The sequence below is a fragment of the Nestor notabilis genome, unplaced genomic scaffold (assembly GCF_000696875.1).
Source record: "Nestor notabilis isolate BGI_N333 unplaced genomic scaffold, ASM69687v1 scaffold5888, whole genome shotgun sequence".
Classification (NCBI taxonomy): Eukaryota; Metazoa; Chordata; class Aves; order Psittaciformes; family Psittacidae; genus Nestor; species Nestor notabilis.
In genome coordinates this window covers 1,445-23,045 of record NW_009940451.1, presented here as the reverse complement: position 1 = coordinate 23,045, position 21,601 = coordinate 1,445, and the positions used below count along the sequence as shown (strand labels likewise).

Genomic DNA, 21,601 nt, shown 5'->3' with positions numbered 1-21,601 from the left:
TGAGAGCCTACACTCCTGCCCACACTTCCTGGGGAGAGTAGTGTTCACTCTTCCAATGGTGCAGTTTTAAGGCTGAGTATTATAAATACGCTTGATATTTCTCCTTCCTATTTTGCCTGTGGTTCTGTCTTATGCCTTTGTGGACTCTGCCCACCCATCTGTTCTTCACCTGGGCTGTGGTGCTGTTGCTGCAGATCAAACACTGCCATGAGGTACTCCAGCACTGTTTTTTTGTTTTGATGAAAGCAGTTTGGGGGAGGTTGTATCATCACAAGATCTGCATGCCTGACAGTCTCCCTTTCTTCTGCTTTAGCTGTTTGTTTGTGAATTATTGGGCCTTGGAGCTGCATCCTCAGAAGGCAGAAACAGAACCTGCCAGGGAAGTCAAGCACCTTCCTGATGAAGTTGTCGTTTGGAGGCAAGGTGCTTAGGAATTAATAAAGCACCATATTTGGTGAACATCTTGGCAGGAAGAGTCAGACTGATACACGAAATATGGCTAAGGGGAAACATATTTACACATCACAGGGTGGTAAATATGGGTAATGGTTGGAGTGTATTTGGAGCCTCATCTTTGGAGGGAAAAAACCTCATCAGGAAAGCAGTAATGAGGCAAGTAATCATACTCTGGCAGGCTACTGTAGGAAATGCAGTCCTTGGGGATGTTTTCCTGGGCTAAAATAACAGTGCCTTTAGCAGAAGAAGGAAAACCAGTATGCCTGTCCCCATAAACAGGCTTTCAAGATAAGTGAAAACATGATTTTGAAAGAAGAAGTTTAAATTACACCCTATAAACTATTGCCTTTTGGCTGTAGGATTTCTTGGAAACCAGTGATGTTCCTGAAAGACCTGTGTTTGACAGTAAAATACATCTGCTCCAGAGAACGAAATATGCTTTTGGGAGCTGCAGGAGGGGAACTTCTCAGTACACACAGATATGCAGGGCTAGCACCAACTCTCCATATTACATGATGCCATTTCCAAGGTTGAGCCTCTGCATATAGTTTATTACTACCTGCTGTGCATGTTTGGCACTCGGCGTGCCTTGGCATACATAGGACTTTGTGCAATGGCCACGTGAAAGTTTCTGCCTGCCCCTCCAGAAGCAAACATCTGTGCTGGAGCTGGAGCTGGAGCTCTGCTCTTCTGCTCCCCAGGGCAGAAAGGGGACGCCTGGCTGGGGGACGGGGTTAGTGGTGATGGGCACAGGAAGGAGCAGGGTGTGGGAGCAGCTTCTCATGAAGTCCTTTGGGTGGCTGTGCAGGAGCAGCCCGTGTCCCCAAGCAGGCGGTTTGGGTACCGCTGTTCCCAAACTCCCATGCAGGCTCCCTTCTGATGGGGCTGCATGGTTTTTCCTGCCTGGTTCCTCACTTTGAAAGGTACGCTCTGAAACTTGGACAGCAGCACTCAGAGTTGGAGAAGACCTGCTGGTTTGCATGGTCTGGCCTCCTGCCCATGCAGCTTCCCTCAACAATCCCCGATTTCTGGTGCTAGTGGCCATTTTATAAATTTGGACAGGCTCCTCTTTGCAGTCTGAGATTTTAATCTTTTGCAACAACATAGGAGATTATCACTGCATTTGATAGCTTGTATCTTGAAGACTCTATTCTCTGCTGTTCCGGTGATACAGCACTTGAGCTTTGCAGAGACAGAGTGTTTGGGTTGTTCAGTTCCTAGATGTAGGTACAGTTTTCCTAACTGTTTCTGGCTAGATTCTATAATTTCAGGTGTAAATGTGAATTACATGTGAGTTACAATTCACATTAAGTGAATTGCAGTATGTTTATAGGAGGAGGTATCGTTAATAGATTCCTTTGCACAGGGGATTCTTTTTGTTTTCAGTGTGAGACTTGAGTGTCTATGTAATTTCTCAAGAAACAAATGTTTGGCTGCCCCTATTTCAGCAGCTGTGTTTGGGTGTGTGTTTTGCACAGTTTAATGTTTTTCTGACAGGGCTATCTTCTAATGTGCCCCAAATGAAACATGCTATTTGTGCTGCCTGGATTTGTTTTGGAGAAGAGGGAAGCACAGTGACACGACTTACAGTGTACGTGCAAGTCTCTGCTTGGACTGTGCAGTTGGCTCTACTTGGGAGGTCCGAAGGGTTTATACAGATAAGTGTATTTTGCTTGAAAATGACACAACTATTTCACTGTGTTTCAGGGTGAAGGCTGTCGTACTGTCCCGCTTTCCGGACACGTAGGATTTGACAGTTTGCCTGACCAGCTGGTTAATAAGTCAGTTAATCATGGGTTTTGTTTCAACATCCTGTGTGTGGGTGAGTATTTCCATTTTGGGAAGTTCTCTTGCTGAAAAGGGCTTCTCTACAGCTGGATGTAGCTTGTAGGTGACTGTTAACAAGGTAGTTTGGATTTAAATTTCCCCAACTGTACTGTTTTCAGTAATGGGATTTACTGGTGCCCTGGGAAATCCCTGCTGGGGTTATGCAGTATGGCTTTCTACCAAGCAGTGAACCATGGAAATAAAATACCTGAAATCCCAGGCTTTGATTATGATCTTTATTTTCCTAGCATGTTTGAATTTCATGGTTTTAAAAGAAAATAGGTACTCATGCCAGAGACCTTTGTTCAGAGGTCTTGTTTGGTTAGGTATTGAGTTATTATTGTAATTATTTTAACAAAATACCAGTTATGCTCCTCTTAAATCACTAAAAGCTGGGGTTTTTTTCCTCCTTCTTCTGTGCATACTTGAATTAAAATAGTGTCTGGCCAAGCCTTAGCTGGTTGGATGGTTATCCAAGGTTATCCAAGCTGCCGTGTAGTCTGTGTCTCAGCTAGGGCCTGGCGCTGTAGTGGGGCTTGGTGTCTGTCCATGCAGTGTCTGCCTGTCTCGCAGGTCTTCCCCAGGGTTAGATTCCCAAATGGTCTCTCCTCAGAGGCACTCGTAGGCAGCAGAAGTAAAATCTTGTGTTTTGGTTGGGTAGGTGAGAAAATTAACAATAGGGAATTAATTGTGTGATAGGACATCTAGTTTGGTTTACCGATAATGGTGCCTTGCATCTGGGTGCAGGAGGATGTTGTGTGGCTATGGCTGCTCAGAGTAAGCTCCCAGCAGTGCCTGGCATGACAGAGGGGAGAGCTGCAGCTGTGGACACCTCCTGGGGACTCAGCTGATGGTCAGCTCTGCACCCACACAAAGGTGGTCTGTACCCTCCGTGACAGATCCAGCTCATGGTGTGGAGCTGGTGTTTGCCCAGGACGGGGTTAAGTCTGAGACAAGAGGAGTAGAGTGAGGAGGGGGGAGCTGAGCCTTGTTAGATGGAGCTGAGAAGAAAACTTTCCGTGACAATGACGTTCCTGTGAGATGATAAACTTTGCTGACAAGTGGAGGTCACTGTCAGGCTGAGTTCCTGGGTGGTTTGCACAGTACATGAATGTGATATGACCTAGTGAAACTCTCATCCTAAAGACTGAAGTCTTGAAGTATTTCCTTTTGCACTTATTGAGCTGTTGTGTTGGGGTTTTTTTCTACAAGTTATAGGTGTAGCAGTGGATGCCTCCTGTGATATATATTCACTTCAATGTGTGGAGAGGAGTTGAATGCCTCTGCTTTCCTTTTTGCAGGATGGAAATGGAATGCATTGATTGTTTGTTGATGTGAATAACAAGGACTCGCCAAGATCAATGTACATCAGTTATTAATGTCAGTCTCTTATGAACAGTAATAACACAGACATGGTCAACCTCGAAATAAAGAAACTTTATAGAAAAATTTAATAAGATTCATTGGAAAAAGATAAACAAATCTTGTTTTGAAGAGGTCAGGCTTTAAAATGTCTTTTAAGAATTGTCTGGTGCCTCTGTTAACTTGTGGTAACAAAGTTAAACTCTTAAACAACCTGAAGAAATAACACAATATCCTGGGTTCAGCCTGGCCTTAAACCAGGACAAACAAAACCTCCCAGAATCCATCTGTCGTTTATCCTGTTGGGTCTCACTTGTACAGCAGGAGTTTGGGGTGAAAAATGGAAAGAACAGGACAGAACAACAAGTAGATGAACTGATCCCATAATAAGGCCGCTAAGCATGATAGAAAGGCACTTCATTGCCCCCTGTTTTTCAGCCATGTGTGGCATCTGTTGAGGGAAGAAACACAGCAACAGTTTTGCACTGGATCTGAGCCACTGATTCCTCCAGCTCCTGGTGGAAGAGCTAAAGAAAGCTTCAGAAATGACTCCTAGTAGCACGTCCAGAGGGGAGCAATTTTTAGCTCTTCTCATGCTAAAAGCTGTTTCCCCTTTGAGACTAGAGCCAAAGATAGAATAAATGAGCAAACCTCTCATAAGAAGTGAGGGGTTGTGGATGTTTTCTTTGATATTTTATTCCTTACTGCAGCCATTTTCTTCCTAAAGCTTCCATGATAAAATATTAGTTGCCTCTTAGTTCAGTGCTAAGGCTGGAGAAGTGTTTAATGGCTGAGATCTTCTGTGCTGACTGTATTTCTCAGTGAGATGGGGAAAAGAAAGAGAAAGAAAAGGTTGACATTTTTTTTTTTTTCTTAATGTAAGCTCTTTCAATTTTGGCCAGGGTAGATTGTAGTTGCATTATACTGGTAATACCATTATAAGCAGGAGTTTCTCCCTTCCTCTCTCAGGGCATTTGCAGGGGGATTTCTAACCAGCCTATTCAGTCCAACGAGAAATGGCAGTTCTGAGGCAGATTCTTCTTTTCTCATGAGCTGTACCACAACTGCTTGAGGTCCCTCACTCCAAATGAGTGAGCCTTCTCCCCTTGGTGTGTGAGAGCTCTCACTGGCTGGGGAAGGGAGGGATGTGCACAGGTTTCCTCACACAGAGCTGCCATCTGCTCTTCAGCAGGCAGCTTTCTGTGGGGTGGTGAGCTGTACAGCCTCGAAGTTGCCCAGTGGTTGATGGTGTGGTCACTGGTGCAAGCAGATGAGGAGAGAACAGGGTTTCTCTCAACCAAAAAGCCATTGGTCTCCTTAGCCCTCGCTGCTGGTCCCGTGGGGTGGACAGTGGTGTCTGGGAGCCAAGTAGTCCTCTGGGGCACTTCGACATCTTTTGTGAGCCTGTGTTGCTTCTCTTGCCCGTGCAGCACAGACTTTGCCTTCTGATGCAGCGTCTCTGCACTCCTGTCAGATGAAAAGAATCATTTTTTCCTCTCAGTGAGAGATGGCGTTATCAGGCTGAGCTGCCTCAGGGCTTGTCTCAATAAACCTGCTACATTGGATTAGCTCCCATTTCTTCACAGGAAAGGGCTGTGCATGCATATACATTTCCTTTAAGATTGAATTATTTGATATCTGGAGCTACAGTTGTTAATCTCGTGGAGGACGGCTGTTACCCTCATGTGAAAGGGCACTCTCGTGAAAGCTGCTCCATGCCTTTGACCAGGGAAGTACTCCAAGGACTCCTCTGTCCTCATACAGAATTGACTGAGGATGATATGACTGGGGCCTCCTAAATCCTGAGTGATGTAGAATAGGGAGACAGCAAGCAGTTGTATGTTTTTTCACTTAACATATCCTAGGGGAAAGCAAATTAAATCACCAGGCACAAGAAAGGCAGCACAGCTTTTGTGGTGTATAATTCAGCTTACTGCTGCGGGGTGCTTAGGGTGCCAGATTTCTGTGGAAGCAAGAAGCTGTGAAAGTGCAATTCAGCTCAAAGGTAGCTGTTTTGGTTTGGGAAGCTGGGAGCTTCCCAAAGGAAGGAGCATTTGCTGTGGGCACAGCTTCTTCTGTTCTTCCACCTTAGCTGCTGGCCAGTGTCAGAGACATGTTCGGTAGCACCTTACCGAAGGGAGGAGAGTGGTCCTTGTCCCAGCTGTGGTTTTGCAAGTGATGCCGCTGCTCAGTCAATGAGGGATTTGGTGAACCGTGTCTGTAGAGCACTGAAGGCACCGTGTGTGTGTGCACTGGAGCAGGGAGCATGTCTCAGGAGACTGAGAGGAGGTGTGGGGAGCCCAGCACAGTCTCTGGCCTGGCAGGCTCTTGGGTGTTACGAGTGGCTGGTGCCTCCCGGGCACTGGTGTGGGGTTGATGTGTGTCCAGAGCCTCACTGGTGTGGTGTCTGTTGCCACTTTTTTATCATGTCTCTGAAAATCATCAGCCTTAACAGCAAAAGTCCATCCCATGATGAAAGGCTCCGACAGCTTTTCAGTAGCTGTCAGAGCGTTCTGGTGCAGAACTCTAACTAAAGGTCCCTCTCCCTGCCCTGTCCTCCCCACAGCGTTTTGTCAGCCCTGCTGCAGGAGAGCAGGCCACTGCTGAGTTGCATAATCCCTAAGTACGATTTTGGAGATCTCATCACATGTGTGCCTATAAGCCTGGCACCAGGAAATAATCTCCCTGCCAGGGATGCCTCTCACTTGGTTTGCATACACCACTGCCTTTTCCACGGTGATTCTGCCTCCCTTAATCCCCATTCATCGTTTTTGCTTTTTGGAGAAGATTCCAGCGCTGTCAGCTGGAAAAAGCACAGACTACTTGTCCTTTTCATCAGACCATCTGTTCCATCTGGACTTCTGTCCGTGCAAGAAGCAGTTGGCACCATTTACATCTTCCAGCCAGCAGAAAGTTGCCTCAGTGTGAAGCAGAAACTCCCAGGACATTCAGAAACCCTCCCTTCTGTCGTTCTGCCCTTCAGATAGCACTGCTCCCTAGCTCTGGTCATACTTAACACAGTGGAGCACTTTATTGACATCTTCAATCTTTTACCATCTCATGTTGCTCTGTCAGTGTTAACATCGTCTGTCTGTTACCTGAGACAGTTCCTCTCTTCTCCAGTCTTCCTCTTCCCTGGCAGGCTTTAATCCCACGCTGTGTCAATGGGGTCACACAGCGTGGGGACGGGTTCATCTGCTGGCTCAATGTCATTTCTGGTGTGCAGACTTCACGTTTGAGATGCCATGTTAGTAGCTGTGTTTTTTGTGTTTTAAACATGAAGTTGTAGGGGTTTGGATGGGCAACTCCCACCTATGGAAAAATACCTTCCCCTTCCACAAGGAAAACCTCAGGTGTGTGAATTCCAAGTTGCAGCTGCTGGCCCTGTGTAGCTGGCATGAGATGGAGTATAAAAGCATGTTCTGTCTTGCCTGCATCTCTTATGCACTTCTCCTGGCCCTTCTGACAGCTAAAGTCACTCATGCTGGAAACAACACATTAGATTGATTAGCCTATGATCAGGATGCATTTAAACAATAGTCTTGGCCTCATGTGAACCCCTTTCACCCAAAAGGAGGGAGGCAGAAACGCGTTTTACAGGGTCTTTTGCCTGCCCAGAAGCCAGCGTGACTTACACACAACCATGTGTATCCTCTGCAGAGAGCAGCTCCCTGCCCTGGTCACCAGTGCTGCTCCCCTGGCATGCAGCTCTGAGGCACAGGCTGTTGGACCTGACCCTGCTGCAGGGCCCACCAGGCTGTGGGGTAGAGAACGTGGGGCAGCAGCACAAGAGGAGGTTTTGCAGACTGATGGGAGGCCGAAGCTCCCCTGTCCTGAGACGCCCCATCAGGGTTCCTGGCGTTCCCAGGCAAGCAGCCAGCTCCCTGCTCTGTCCCACCCATCCCTTGGCAGGGGCTCTGGAAATGCTGCAGCCTCCTCGGCCTGTTTAGATTTTGCCCGATTTTTTTTTACACTGCTTTTTCCTGGAATCCCTGCGAAGGGCCTGGCAGGTCATGCAGGCTGCCTGCTGTTAACCCTCAACATCTCAGTTCAAACTGGGGCAGCTGCGCTTTGTCACCTGCTCCCTGTTTTGGGGTACCGCAAAAGCCCAAGGCATGAGATTCCAAGTCAGTGAAGAGCTTGCTGTGATCAGCCACGAGTCTTCTGGGTGGTCCAGCTCATTCTTCCAGTGACAGAGATAACCTTGTGCTTTGTTGAGTCCCTTGTGCTGGTGCTCTCTGTTTGTGGAGGTGTAAAAATTGCTGATGCATTGACACAGCATAAGGGATTGCAGCAATTCCAGCTCCTGGTGCTGACTCCCTCTTCTTCCCTTCAGTCTGCAAACAAGATTGGTGCAAAGAGCAACTGGTCTTGTGGCTGTTCTGGCCATAACTGGCATCATTTGGTGGTGGAGCGTAGCTCAAGGTGTACATTGACTTTCAAATGTTAATGAATCTTGCTGCCTCTAGAAAGATACTTGATATGTGATCATGGCAATCAGAGACTGCTCAGTTCCCAGAGCAGTGGATGTTTTCCCTGCCCTGCCTGTCATGTACTTCAGCCTTGAGTGAGAAAAGTCTCTTCTGGGGCCAAGAAAGAGGAATTTGCCTGCTTGCAGGGGTGAGGCTTTGAGATTTGGATGGGGGAGGATGGGGAGGAGTTTCCCCTTGTTGAATTGGGCATTTCATGGAATTTTGGATCTGTTGCAGAGCTCTAAACCTACAAAAATAAGAAGGTCTTTTCTTCTGAGCAAAGTAGGAAAATGATGAAGTTGTCTTGGTTGGGAGCTGAGGGCTTGGGGAGGGAGGGGAAGGCTGCTTCAGCCAGACACAGGCTCCCTGTGGTCCTGCAGTGGGCTGGAGCAGCAGCCTTCACTCGCTTATCCTGAAGTTCCAGCAAAAGCTGGAGCTGCAGCCAGGCTGCTCAGAAATCCCTGTTTCCCCCAAACACAGCACCCCTCCCAGGGCAGCAAGCCAGGCTGCTCACAAAGTCAGATCCTTGGAGCTCAGAAAGCTGGCTCCGATGTCAGAGGGAGGCTGCCCTGAGGAATGAGTGCACGGAGGGTTGTGTTTTGTTCTTCCCAGGATGTGTCTAAAACAAATTTAAGACTGGGATGTGTCTCTTCCTTACAGACAAGGAAATGGTTCCCTGTTGATTGGAATCCAAATAACAGCTCAGTGCTGCAGAGCTTTTGGAAGCAGATTTTGGAGTGTTGTATAGAGTGTAGCTCCTAAGGTACGGAAGCCAGATAGTAGAGAAAATGTCCCCTCCCAGTCTAGAAGGGTGATCCCCCACTCAATCTGCTGTGAGCACAAGAAACCAACTGCACAACTTGCTGGAGGACTAGAACCAGTTTGCATTGTTTCTGCACAGAAGGAGGCTATTTCAGTGGCTGGTTTTTAGAGACATGTTGATCTGGAGCATCTTAATTTGGAGATGGCAATAAGCCCTACTTTTTAATGAAAGCAGCATCTTCTGAAGTGCGATTGTGGGTTTGGCAGGATCTGAACGATGTATTCGTCTTTGCCTTTTCACCTCTCCTTTTGCGTCTCTATTTTCTAACGATATTTATGGGCATTAGACTGTGAAATGTAATTTGTCTGGAATACAGACCTCCCATTGTACACAGCTTTCTGTTTGCCAGACCATCCTTTTGGAGCATGAGATTTGCTTTCAACTGCTACAATCTTACCCCTGTTAATGTTTGGAAGCTGAAAGGCCAGGCCCTGTTAATATTAAACAGAACATTTCAACGCTTTTTCTCAAATAGGGGAAACTGGCCTTGGTAAGTCCACTCTCATGGACACACTTTTCAACACCAAGTTTGAAGGTGACCCAGCGTCTCACTCACAGCCTGGGGTCCAGCTGAAATCCAGTACCTACGACCTGCAGGAGAGCAATGTCAACCTCAAATTGACTATTGTGAGCACAGTGGGCTTTGGTGATCAGATCAACAAAGAGGACAGGTGAGTGAAGGGGGAGAGGCTGTGTCGTGACCTGATTTTCTCCTTCATGGTCTCTCTCCATGCCCTATTTGGATCAGACTGTGCTGTAAAGTTTTCCTCCTTCCTTCTTATGCGTTGTCCTTGTCATCTCTTTGGGATGGGGCACGTAGAAGAGAGAGCAGAGGCTGTGGTGTGTTAGCAGTGCTCCAACTATTAAAGCATCTTCTCTCATGCTGTCAGATCAATATCTGCCCTGCTGACAGCCTTCTGCCCAAATTCATCTACTGAGAAGAGTGGAGAGCTCCAGGGCATCTGTGCTTGTTTCCTTGTGCTGTGCTGACCACAAGCTGCCACTTGGCCTAACAGCCACTTCTGGCAGGGCTCTTTCATGTTGCCAGAGGAAGCATGATAAATGTGCACTGAGATACCTCGGGGAAGTATCTCTGGCAGCTCATGACCCAGCGTGGCTAGAACATGGTGGTTAAAGGGTGTGCGATGCCACCAGACCGTTTTCAAGGTGCATCTTTGCAGAGGCATTGCAGATGGGATTTGCTTTGTTGTAGGTCCGTTACGTTTTATCTTTAGTTCTAAGATGCACTGATGTCCTTTACACTGTGAGTCTGACGAGCTCTGTGTTTCTGATGGCCTTGCACCCTTTCATTTCAAAGCATGAGAGTCCATGGTATGTGTCCTGTCCTCTGCTGAATTCCCAGTACCATGTTTTGTCAAACTGGCTGCTAGCATCTGCTGTAGGACCACATCTCCTTGTCAGCAGTACAACTTTAAAATTCCTTACTGGTGCGGAGGGAGGGGGATAGAGACAATCGGTCTTGGAAAGTGAAATCTAACAAGTAGCTTGTTTCTTGAAAGCAAGCAGTGGAGCACTGTCTCTTTACCACTTTGGCTGTGAGATGAATAAGTATTTTCTTTTTTCCTTTCACCAAAGCTATAAGCCCATCGTTGAATTCATCGATGCTCAGTTTGAAGCCTACTTGCAAGAAGAACTGAAGATAAAAAGGGTCTTGCACAACTACCATGACACCCGAATACACGCTTGCTTGTACTTCATTGCTCCAACAGGCCACTCGCTGAAATCCCTGGACTTGGTAACAATGAAGAAGCTTGACAGCAAGGTAGGCTCGTTTAACTCTTACTGGGCAGGTTCACCATGTGCTGCTTTTCCAGAGCACATCTCCCCTCCTCGAATAGCCCTTACACTAGTGGATGACTGGGTTGGCAGATAAATTCTGTATGTTTATGAAGCACATTTAAGTTTGTAAGTTGTATTGCAGACTTGGAAAAGCAACCTGGAGCAAAGCTGAGGACTTCTTACCACTCTCTTCTTTTCTAGGTGAACATCATTCCCATCATTGCCAAATCTGATGCCATTTCCAAGAGTGAGCTGACCAAATTTAAAATTAAAATCACAAGTGAACTGGTTAGTAACGGGGTTCAGATCTACCAGTTCCCAACAGATGATGAATCAGTGGCGGAGATAAATGGGACAATGAATGTAAGTGACTTAGTGCTTCCTCTTCTCCCAGAACAGCACTATTGCTTAGGGGTTGATGGCCCATATTGGGATGCTTCTTACATCCACTTTCCCTCTTGTTTCTCCCTTGTTTTGTGTCTTAAAACCAGAGGATTGTACAGGCATCCAATCCTTGTAGCATCATCCTAGGCTAGCAGAGCCTGCTCGTAGGCTACTGCCTCTCTGGTGGGCTTTTCTAGTCAGAAACACACACCACACCCCCCGCCAAGTCTTTTAACCCCTTCCTTGTCCTAATGTGTATCTATTGAGGGACATGCAGGAGATCAGACAGATGGTGAGGCTGTGCAGGGCAAGGACAGTCTTTTCTCTCCTTGGCTGATGTTTCCTGCAAAGCTGTGCCTCTGTGGGGGACTCCTGTTGCCTGTGGCTGTTCCTTGCCACAGGGAGCACTGATAATTAGTCTTGACCACATGTGCAGAAGTGTTTGTGGACAGTGCTGCTGTTAGTGTTTGGTGTCTTGAAGGGAGGAGGAGCTACAGCTGTAGAAATAAGGTGACAAACTATTCCTTTCAGAGCTAGCTAGGGGAGTTTCCCTCATGTTGTGGTGTGGAGGCTGTTCAGTTGAGACAGCTTTGTTTCCTTCCCTCCAGTGTTTTGTATCCCCTGCCCTTTGCAATGAGACAGCCTTCTGCTGAAAATCAGCTTTCTTCAACCTGGAAGACCACTTTCCTTTTCCTGCTGCTTGCCCTCTCCCGCAGAGCAGGCTCAGCTCTGTGCTGGCCTGTGTCCCTCCAGGTGCTGGTGTGTCAGCTTGATTGCAGAGGTAGCTCAGCATGGGAAGTGACCCAGAAGGCTGCAGTGCACAGAGCCTCTACATGGCCCAGGATGGCCCCATCAGACTGACCACCAGCCCCGCTTACTCTGTGTGTCCCATGCAAGAGCTGGGAGGCTGAGGAATGAAAGCTGAAGAGCCCATCTTTGTGAGTGCTTGCAGGCAGTTTTGCAGTATTTAAAGTTTGTACAAGCTGCACTCCAAAAGTAGAAAACATCATCTCTGAAATCTTTTGCTTGTACCAGCTGCCATAAACTTGTCCAAGTTTTCAGATAACCCGTGGAATTAAAACTTCATTACTTGCTCTTGAGAGCAGTCCAGGGTCACTGATCTTCCATATAGTTGGGGATATCCATATCCTGGGGCCCTTTTAATTGCTTAGAGCTCAGCTCGCTTTAAAAGAGCTAGCTAACAAATGTCACTGCACAAAACTCAGCAGAAGGGGTGGGTGCAGGGAGCTGGCAACTTTATTTTTAAGTGCTGAAGCCTTGCACTTGACTTCTTTGCAGCTTGGCAGAATGCAGTGTACTTCCCAGGAGCAAGCGGAGGTGGGGAGAGAGCTCACTTACTGCACAACAGATAAATGCAGCAAAGCATGATGGCAGTGTCTGGGGGTTTGCTTGGCAGCCTGGGACTGGGGAATGAGGGGAGCATAAGGTGTGGTCTTCTGAGCCTAGAGAGGTTTTGGGAGTGTTTCTGTTCCGACTCAGTTGAGCTTGCAGTGGGTGAGTGTCTTAGGTGTCTGATCCCTGGATTTGGCCACCTCTGCCCTCTGGCTATGCAACCATCTAGTAGTGGCTGCACGTAGCATCAACATCAGGAGGATTTGTAAATCCACTGTCATTCCTTTGGGTTTCTCAGAACCAGTTTTGAGTGCTGTGGGATTTGGGAGGGGGAGTGCTAAGGGTGAGCCCCATCACAGCTGCAGGAAGCATGAGGTTATGGAGTGTTAGTATGGGGCAGGCTCAGCAAAGCCCCAGGGAATGCAGAGTCCTTCCCATCTCAGCCTACAGCAGACCTTTGGGCATACATGGATGTGGAGGCTGACCCCATGCAGGGGTGTGCAGGATGCCACAGCTGAAGCAAGTGGGAGGAAAGAGCTGTTACTCTGGGGGTGAAGGACAGACTTCAGTCTCATGATCCAATAGAGCGACGTGTCTTGTGCTCCAGTGTGAGCTGAGGGAGTGGTGAAGGGGTAAAATCAAGAAGGCTCCAAGACCTCTTTTATTGCTTCTGTGCTTGTGCAGATGTTCTCCTCAGCTACGGCAAGCCCTTGGGACAGCACCGCAGTCAGAGCCGCGCAGCATGTTGTTTGAGCTGTCGTTCTGATGCTAGTCTTGCACTGGCTCATCTCACCTGAGACCCTGTGGCTGGGAGGATCAGCCAGGTAGAGGATATAGAGTGGTAGCACTAACAAGGTTTCCAAAAAGACACTCCCTTCTCCCCCTTGTCTTGGGCTAGTAGCCAGTGACTAGACCCCCTGAGATTAGCGTGTGCATAATGACTGTCTTGCTCAGTGGCTGTGCTGATCTCTGTGTGCTGGCAAGGCAGCCAGAGTTGAGAGAGACTGACATGGGTATCACTAAATGTGTTCCAGGCCCACTTACCATTTGCAGTGATTGGGAGCACGGAGGAGCTGAAAATAGGAAACAAAATGATGAAAGCTCGACAGTACCCCTGGGGCACTGTGCAAGGTGAGTTGAGCCCTGGGATTTTCATGGCATGAATGGTGACACTTCTGCCAGGAGGCAGTGGGCTCTCATAAGAGGAACAAGGATCTGCCAGACTTTTAATATCTCTCTAGGAATTATCCTTTGTTAAATCCTTGTGTCAGGCCTATAGTGACAGTTTTCTCTGCTCAGAAGGGCTGTTAACCCATTGGAGGAGTAGACGGGTGGGGACTGTGGGAAGAGACCTTTGTTTCTGCCCCCATCTTGTCCTTATGTCTTCTTACAGTGGAGAATGAAGCTCACTGTGATTTTGTGAAGCTGCGGGAGATGCTGATCCGTGTGAATATGGAAGACCTTCGTGAACAGACCCACACGCGCCACTATGAGCTGTACCGACGATGTAAGCTGGAAGAGATGGGTTTCAAGGACACCGATCCGGACAGCAAACCCTTCAGGTGGGATCCTTGAGAAGACAGGCATTGTGGGGTGCACTGCATGTGTGCGTTTGTGTCCTTGAGAGAGCATGTAAAGAACCAATGCAGCAAGAAAACCTGCCAGGTCAGATAAATCTAGACTTCAGCAAAGGTGCTGGCTGAGTGAGAGAAGGTGAAAACCCGGAGACCGTGTTCAGGATTGACTGTGAAACTGCAAGTATGGGAGGAGAAATGTCTGTGCTGCACACATACAGCAGTGTCCCTCTGAACTAGAGTTTGTTGCCAGTTGGTCTCTTTAAATTGCCCAACATTCAACATACAGAAAAGTGCAGTAGCTTACAGACCTCAGAAATGGTTGGATAAAGGTGGCCTTGGGCACACGTGGGTGGGCGAGTAGCAAATGTGCTGTGGGCAAGCAGTATTCATGGTAAGGGCCTGATTTCAGAGGCTCAGGGCAAGCCGTGTTTGTCCCAAGTCATATCACTGGACTTCCCTTTCTTTTTAGCTTACAAGAAACTTATGAAGCCAAAAGAAACGAGTTTCTGGGAGAACTGCAGAAAAAGGAAGAGGCAATGAGGCAAATGTTTGTCCAGAGGGTCAAGGAAAAAGAAGCGGAGCTGAAGGAGGCTGAAAAGGAGGTGAAGACTGCAGTACTTGTCTCTTCATGGTTGTGAGTGATAGACCTACTCCCAAGTAGGTAGCTGGTGCCAAAGCACTTTCTGCAGAGTGTGGCTTAGGACTTTCTTACCAAGAAGTCTGAAGTTCAACCTGGGGTCATGGGGACATTAAGGTGTTCATCCTGTAGCACAAAACTAGATCGCAGTGCTTGTAGCATACAACTTACTGCACCATGAAAGTGAATAGTCTTGATTTGATGAAGAGTGGAAGTGTGGCAAAATTCAAGGAAACAGCCCCTGATAAAAGCTTCTTATAGAAAAAAAAATACATTGATACAACTTCCTGAGCATGGTGAAAAATCCATTAATTTACTGACCTTTAACGAGGAATAAGGCCCCTGGAAATGGATTGATTTTTATTTTTTTTTTTACCATTAAACTCTCCCCATCCTCTATTAGTCTGTGCAATGGTGCCTCACTGGAACACTGCCTGTTTTGTAAGCTGTTGTGGATGGAAATTTTCCCCTGCCCTTTTCCTAAGCACTGTCAGCTCAGGAGGCTAGAAATGACGTAGAGACCAATGGAGCATTGCAGGCTCAGGTCTCATTGAATCCTTCCATCTTCCTCTTTTCCTGTGAAGAGACTATCTGGTAGTGCTGGGTCCTGCTCACCTCTCTCCTTTTCCTCCAGCTGCACGAAAAGTTTGATCGCCTGAAAAAGTTACATCAGGATGAAAAAAAGAAGCTAGAGGATAAGAAAAAGTCTCTGGATGATGAAGTAAATGCATTTAAACAAAGGAAGACAGCAGCTGAATTGCTCCAATCTCAGGCTCAGCAGGCTGGAGGATCGCAAACCCTTAAAAGAGATAAGGAAAGGAAAAAGTAAGTTGGTAACCTGTGGTATTTGCTTTTGGGAATGGTTCTCCTTTTCTATTTTTCTGGGTGTTCCTCTCTCCCAACCTAGCCAACCTAACCTTATCAAGGGAAGGTTTGCAGACAGATTTAGTCCCTAGTGAGGCTGAGCAGTAGCTGGAAGCATTTTTCCTTTAGCTGTCATCCCGAAGAGCAGGGAGCAATGCTGACCTCCCTCATTGCTTGCTGACAGCATGGAAGAGGAAGAACTTGTTTTTATTCCTCAAGATTCCCTGCTCCTCCCTCGGTCTGACAGTGCTTGTAATGAAGCAGAACAATACTGGCTGCCAAGGTTAGCGTGTGGATAGTGGGGATTTCCCACTATCCTCAGAGAGGAGTGTTTCCTGTCTCAGGGTCTTATTTCTTTAGGATGGGAAAAAGGTTATACTGTGGAAATTATGAGGGCGACTAATAGTCTTTAATTCTGGAATCTGCAAAATGAGGGGACAGGTCATAGCTCCTTGTTAGTGCTAGTACTCTTCTCCAGCCCTAAAGCAGCTTTTTGCCCTTCACAGAAACAGTGAGAGATACTGCATGGCTTTAGGAGGAGTTCCCTGTGCAAAGGACTGGTGTGACAGTGTCCAGCCCCTTGTCAGCCAGCTGTACAGGTGAAACAGTCCTCCAAGTTCACGCAACAATGAGCAGTTCCTTTTCTTCTCACTGTGGTATGTTTCCCAAAATGGAGTGCTGTGCCAAGAGCCGTGCGCAGATAGACAAGGGTCTGGTTTCTGTACCACTGCCATAATCCCCTCTCTGCACATCCCTGAGGCAAATCCAGAGTACATCTTGCCTGCACTACGTGGTCTGAAGTATGTGGAGAAGTGCTGTTAGTATGAACAATGTGGCACATGCCCAAGAAGTTTGTCAGGGAAAATAGCTCTTGACCGTTAAGCCTGGAATCAAATGAGACAGGAGAGGAAAAACCCAATAACCAGAATGAGATCCTGGTTTAGACTTTCCAGTTTTGAGCTGGAGCTGCTTCAATGTCAATATTCTTTTGTGATGAGCAATTAATGCTTCCTTTTCTTGCTTGTCCGTTCCTTGTTCCACTGTGGATTTTGATTTGCTCTTTTGAATTACCTTCATGGAATTTTAGTATCTTTCCATACTGGGAGCCTGGACTGTGTAAGGAATACACAACTGAAATCAGTCAGGGTAAGGAATGCAGAAAAGGGAGGTGACATGCCCTATAGTATAAGCAATCAGTCACTGTGTCCAAGTCACACTCTTGTTCCCAGAAGCAGTTCTGATTCTGGAAGAGCTCCTTGACACCAGGCACATTCACATGGTACCATCCTTGTCAGTTTAGGACTCAGAAAAGCACAGAAAACTCCATGAAAGAGATAGGTCAGTGCTTGAGTATTAGGAGGCTTCTCTCTCCTCCAGGAAAATAGCTGTTAGAAATAGTGCTGCTCTCTTTACTCTGTAACTTCTTCAGTTGTCCTTAATAATTCATTCCAGTATTTAGATGATAAATATCTCTAACAATCCATAAATTTCACAAGCTGTAGCTAAATTTTATCTTATTTACTAGTAGCTGGCAGTACACTGGCCTTTTTCTTTTACAGGTGACTCTTTTAAACCCAAGCTCTATAATTTGCACTAATCATGACTTAATTTCTTTTGTTTGTTTGTTTGTTACATCATTATCATCATGATTAGCTCTTACACATATGCTGTTTTACAGTTAGCTGCTGTTTGGCTGCATGGTGCATGAGGCACATTGTCCTGGTAAGCGTCACTAACTAATATAGACCTCACAATGGGATCAGTTACAGTTCCTAAAAAAGCAGACCCTGTGCAAGTCCAGAAGCCTATAATAAGTATTATCTGTGCCTTCCTCTGCTTTCACCCTCGCTATACATGATCTACCAGTATCTCTCCACGTACGCAGTTGTGGAAAAGGGTTGCAGTGAAGTTTGTCTTTAAAGATTCTGCGAAGTAAAATGCAGAGAGACTCAGTATGAAACACAGAAAAATAAGGATTAGATCCTCTTCCTTTTAAACCTCCCCAGCACTTTGTTGGCTCTGTTTTATATATTCCATCTCCCTTACAAATAAATTACATTCTTTAATCACATAGGCCATGGTGATACTATGGCAACAATTGCTATGGAGATGTGGTGCTGATGACAGAACCCAGCTAGCCATGAAAATGTTTTTCCCTTTCTCTTCCTTCCCTCCCACCCCACCAAGTTAGAGTGTTAACTTGTGGTTACAGTGCAAGACTAGTTCCTATCCTCCCCTCCACATACTAACAAATGGTAAATCTGGCAAACCTAGAGAATTCCTTTGACCTAAAGCACCAGAGAATCACCAAACTGTGTGTGTGTATGAGCGTGTGTGTGTACATATGTATGAGGGGGGCGTTAAAGAAGCTACTGCTTGAGTAACCAAACCAATATTCACTTGCTGACCAAGTATAGTTGATTGTCCAAAACCGTAAGAGGTGATGGGCTGAGCATTTAGCAGATAATGAAAGCTCTGAAGATAAACTGAGAGACTTCATGACATTTTTAACAGGCAAATTGGTAACTCGTGGACTGGATGATGTTCAGTTGTATCAGACAGATACAGATCCACGCTTTTGGGATCCATGCCAAGTGTGTCCATGGCTAGGGTAAGGCTAGTGGTAGATGAGGGCTGTATTTAACATGTGAGGAGGCTTGTGGAGATAAGGCCACCTGAAAAGGTTAAAAAGCCTGACCATAAGCAGGTGTCTGTAGTGCAAAGTGACAGCATCTATTGTAAAGTGAAGGTTCATTTAAACTAAGATGTGTAAGACATGCACCTGCCTGGCAGGAGGACAGCATCCTCATTAGGGCTATTAGTTCAACTGCTAATGACAGTGGTCTACTTACAACTAGGTTGGGTGTGTTTAACTGAGCCTTTTTAATTTGCTGTTGATTCTCTGGTGAGAGGAAAAAGAAAGCTCCCACAGGAATGTCTTGCTTCTGTTAACCAAGGCAAGAGTGACAGCACCCCAGGCTGAGGTGCACAGGTCTCTCAGAGAAGGAACGTGTTGGAACAGCAGCACTTAACTATAAAACACCCTGAAAACTCAGCCTCAAGTCCACCCTTCCCTGCAGACAAAACCAGGATTTACATTCTCTCCAGGACACAGTCCAAACTAACTGACGGTCTGCCCTTAAATAGGGAAAAGCTGATTTCAGGATTCCTTCTCTCTTGGCCCTACCAAGGGAAATGGAAAAGCAAGTAAACATTACGCTGTCAGTGAGAGGCATTTGAGTTCAATTTCAATGGGATGTTCCACTTAACAGAAGAGCTTCAGAAGGGTCTTGCACGGGCTGGAACTGGAGCTTACAGTTGTCTTGAGCAGTCTGGTTGAATGAATGTCTCTGCTGCCAGTGGTAACTGTAGAACAATGAAAAGAACAATTCTCTGCTTATCAGGCTCTGAACGTGGAAAAATAAGCTCAAAGAATAACAGTGTTCATTCTGGTGCTGAGTAAGAAGGCACAGCTAAAGTGCAGTTAGAGTGAACATTACTGATTTTTGCTGGTTTTGGATTGCTTTTGGCAGTCCTCAGAACTGTACACTATTGTGTGCTGGGCTTTGAATCAAATGAAGTTATTTGTTCCTACTATACAAATGCAGACAGTGCCTTTTTCAATGGGCATTTGTCATTGCTAAATTAAATATGTATATATGGTACTTTTCCGGCATTCAGAAAAATACTCTCCATATTGATCCATAAAGTATTGCAGGGCTCCACTGTTTTGCAAGGGTACAAACAAGGCACAGTTGTAGCTTGCAAACTGTGAAAGGATTGTTTCAGAAGATAAATTCGGTTCATCCCACTGTTGAGAGTGTGTGTGTGTGCATGTGTGTCTGCATAGAGCATGTTTTGTAATCAGATTAAACCTTACTAACACTTAGCAACATTTCTTTTTGTGTGTGTGTTAGGAAACATTTATATTCTTGTTTTGTTCGTGATTTTTGTTTGGTTTTGGGGTGGTTTTTTTTTTTTTTTGTCATTAATCCATAAAACCATTAATCTGCCTTTTTCTTTCATTTTCAGTTCGGGTTTCCTGTAGAACCTTTCCCTTCACACCAGAAGCGAATGCCCCCACATTTGGTTAACACGCAGCTATGCCATTGTGCCTGTTTGCTCACCTTTGCTCATTGCTCCCTTCCTGTGCTCATCATTTTGTTTTAAGCAAGAGTCCACACCCTTGGCTGTTGTGGGTTATGGTTGTTCTCGTGAAGAACTCGGCAACAGCCTACGTGGAACTGGCAAGAGATGCTCATTGCTGACACCTCTTCCCTTTGGGCAGCAGCAGGCTCACAGAGCTGGTGTCCCTCTTTTCATTGCTCAGCTCTTTGCCTCTCCTCCTCCATGTGCAAGGGCTGCATGGCAGCAGAGCGTGGCTGCTTGGTGCTGAGCATTCAGCACCTCAGGGGACCGATGCTGCCATGGGCTGGGACATGCTGTCTCAAGAGACTGGCTGCCCTCTCCCCTTATTAATTTGCCTCATTAACGCCTCATTACTCCCCTTCCCTGCCTTGTGTGACTCAGTTTCAAAGGACTTTTTGACATCCTCACAGGCGTGGGCCTGAGTCCAAACTCTAGTCCCCAGCCTTGGGGGATTCTCAAACTTGGATCCACGGTCTGCAACTAAGTGTTCTCTGAATGCTGCAGGGGTCACGAAGGATCTCTTGCCTTGTCTCCCTCTCAGTGTGCTGGCCTGGATGCACATCCTGGATCCAATCTCAGGGAAAGCTGGTCACCTTGCTGTACATACCAGTGTTGGTGAAGAAAGACGATGACGTTTGCCTTTCTTCTCAGTGATTCCAACCATTTCTGGTTTTAATGCAAAAATTACTACCTTTTTTTATATGGTCTGTTTAGAAGCATACAGGTGCTGGCAGGTTGTTTCTCGTATTTTCTATTCAGCAAAAGTCTTGTTTTACTGCAAGATTTGCACTAAAATGGAGGGTGTTTTGCTCACTGGGGCCAGGAGTCCGCTCTGGCCAAGTGCAACTGTGGTTTGCCTGCAGGTGTCTTCATTGTGTATTTCTGGATGAGTTTTGTTTTTAAATAAAGACTTCATCAGACAGTGAATTCTGGTTAATATTTACTTCTTTTGTTTTTTGTTTTCTTTGCCCTTCTTTTACAGTAACCCATGGCTCTGTACTGAGTAATTACCCCTGAATACAATGGGCTGGAATGGACCTTCATTTACTTGTTAAATCGGAGGGTCTAATAAAACGTGACAGCATTTCAGCTGTGACCTTTCCATGGTGTTACCCTTGCTCTCTGCTATATCCTCATTGTGATTCTGGCTTTGCTATGTGCTGGTGGTTATTGCTTTTATTAAACAATGTAAAGTTAGTCCTAAAGAGGCTTTGGATGCTTCAGCTTTAAATCTTACTTTTTCCCCCTACAATTAGTGGATTTCCCTTTCTCCTCGTCCCTCTCCACCCAGATAAATAAGGGATGTCAAAATAAGTTCTGTGAGTTATTTTTGCTGGCAAAATAACAACGCAGATTAAATTTATTTATTGGTGACATTAAAATAACACTTCCTTAGTTTAATTATCACATAGTTGAGAGATAAAAACCTCTTATCTCCTTATACTTGGTGTCATTTTCATGACATCATCTATCTTTTCTAATTTGCTTTTATTTTTCCTTTTGCTAATTCATGCTACCTGAAGAGCAGCACATAATCCTCATTTCCATTTCAGACTTGCTTGTTGTGCACTGTCTGCAGGCTGAGTTCTCTGCATGGGGGTGAAACCCACATGTCCCAGCCCCGCTGAAGGTTCAGGCTGCGTGTTGCCAAATGGTTTCAACAAAACCCCTTAAACCCCAGGGGTTTTAGACACTAAGCACACCTCAGACCTAGGTGGGAGAGGTAACGCTGGGTTTAGTGCTGAGCATTTTGCTGGAAGGGTGGTGTGGGGGCTGCAGAAGTCTCATGAACAGTGTCTCTGTACAGACACGAGTCCAGCTGCCTGTGCACAGCAGCAGCACACCCTGTGCAGCAGCTCAGAACCAGCAGGGATCTGCCCTCCACTTGCGGCAGTCA

At 46.3% G+C, this 21,601-nt stretch overlaps 1 protein-coding gene across 3 annotated transcripts; it reads left to right on the top strand.

Annotated features, from left to right (window-relative positions):
* The first annotated feature begins 2,166 nt into the window (after positions 1–2,166).
* Positions 2,167–20,711, top strand: SEPT6 (septin 6). 3 transcript variants are annotated; one of them, XM_010020347.1, is made up of 10 exons: positions 2,167–2,278; positions 9,416–9,611; positions 10,537–10,723; positions 10,942–11,103; positions 13,512–13,608; positions 13,871–14,039; positions 14,524–14,656; positions 15,326–15,516; positions 17,234–17,277; positions 19,588–20,629. In XM_010020347.1, exons 2-9 carry the CDS (start codon positions 9,445–9,447, stop codon positions 17,235–17,237), a joined length of 1,110 nt encoding a protein of 369 aa, XP_010018649.1. In that variant the 5' UTR covers positions 2,167–2,278; positions 9,416–9,444; the 3' UTR covers positions 17,238–17,277; positions 19,588–20,629. The 3 variants fall into 3 exon arrangements, with proteins under 3 accessions (XP_010018649.1, XP_010018647.1, XP_010018648.1); XM_010020345.1 differs by lacking the exons at positions 17,234–17,277; positions 19,588–20,629 and adding an exon at positions 20,687–20,711; XM_010020346.1 differs by lacking the exon at positions 17,234–17,277 and having other exon boundaries at positions 19,588–19,852.
* Positions 20,712–21,601: the final 890 nt, after the last annotated feature.

Coding starts and splice junctions, on each gene's coding strand:
- SEPT6 (XM_010020345.1), top strand. CDS start 9,445: ATGGACACACTTTTCAACACCAAGTTTGAAGGTGACCCAGCGTCTCAC. Junction 14,040..14,523: donor CCGGACAGCAAACCCTTCAG/GTGGGATCCTTG, acceptor CTTTCTTTTTAG/CTTACAAGAAACTTATGAAG. Junction 15,517..20,686: donor AGAGATAAGGAAAGGAAAAA/GTAAGTTGGTAA, acceptor CTTCTTTTACAG/TAACCCATGGCTCTGTACTG.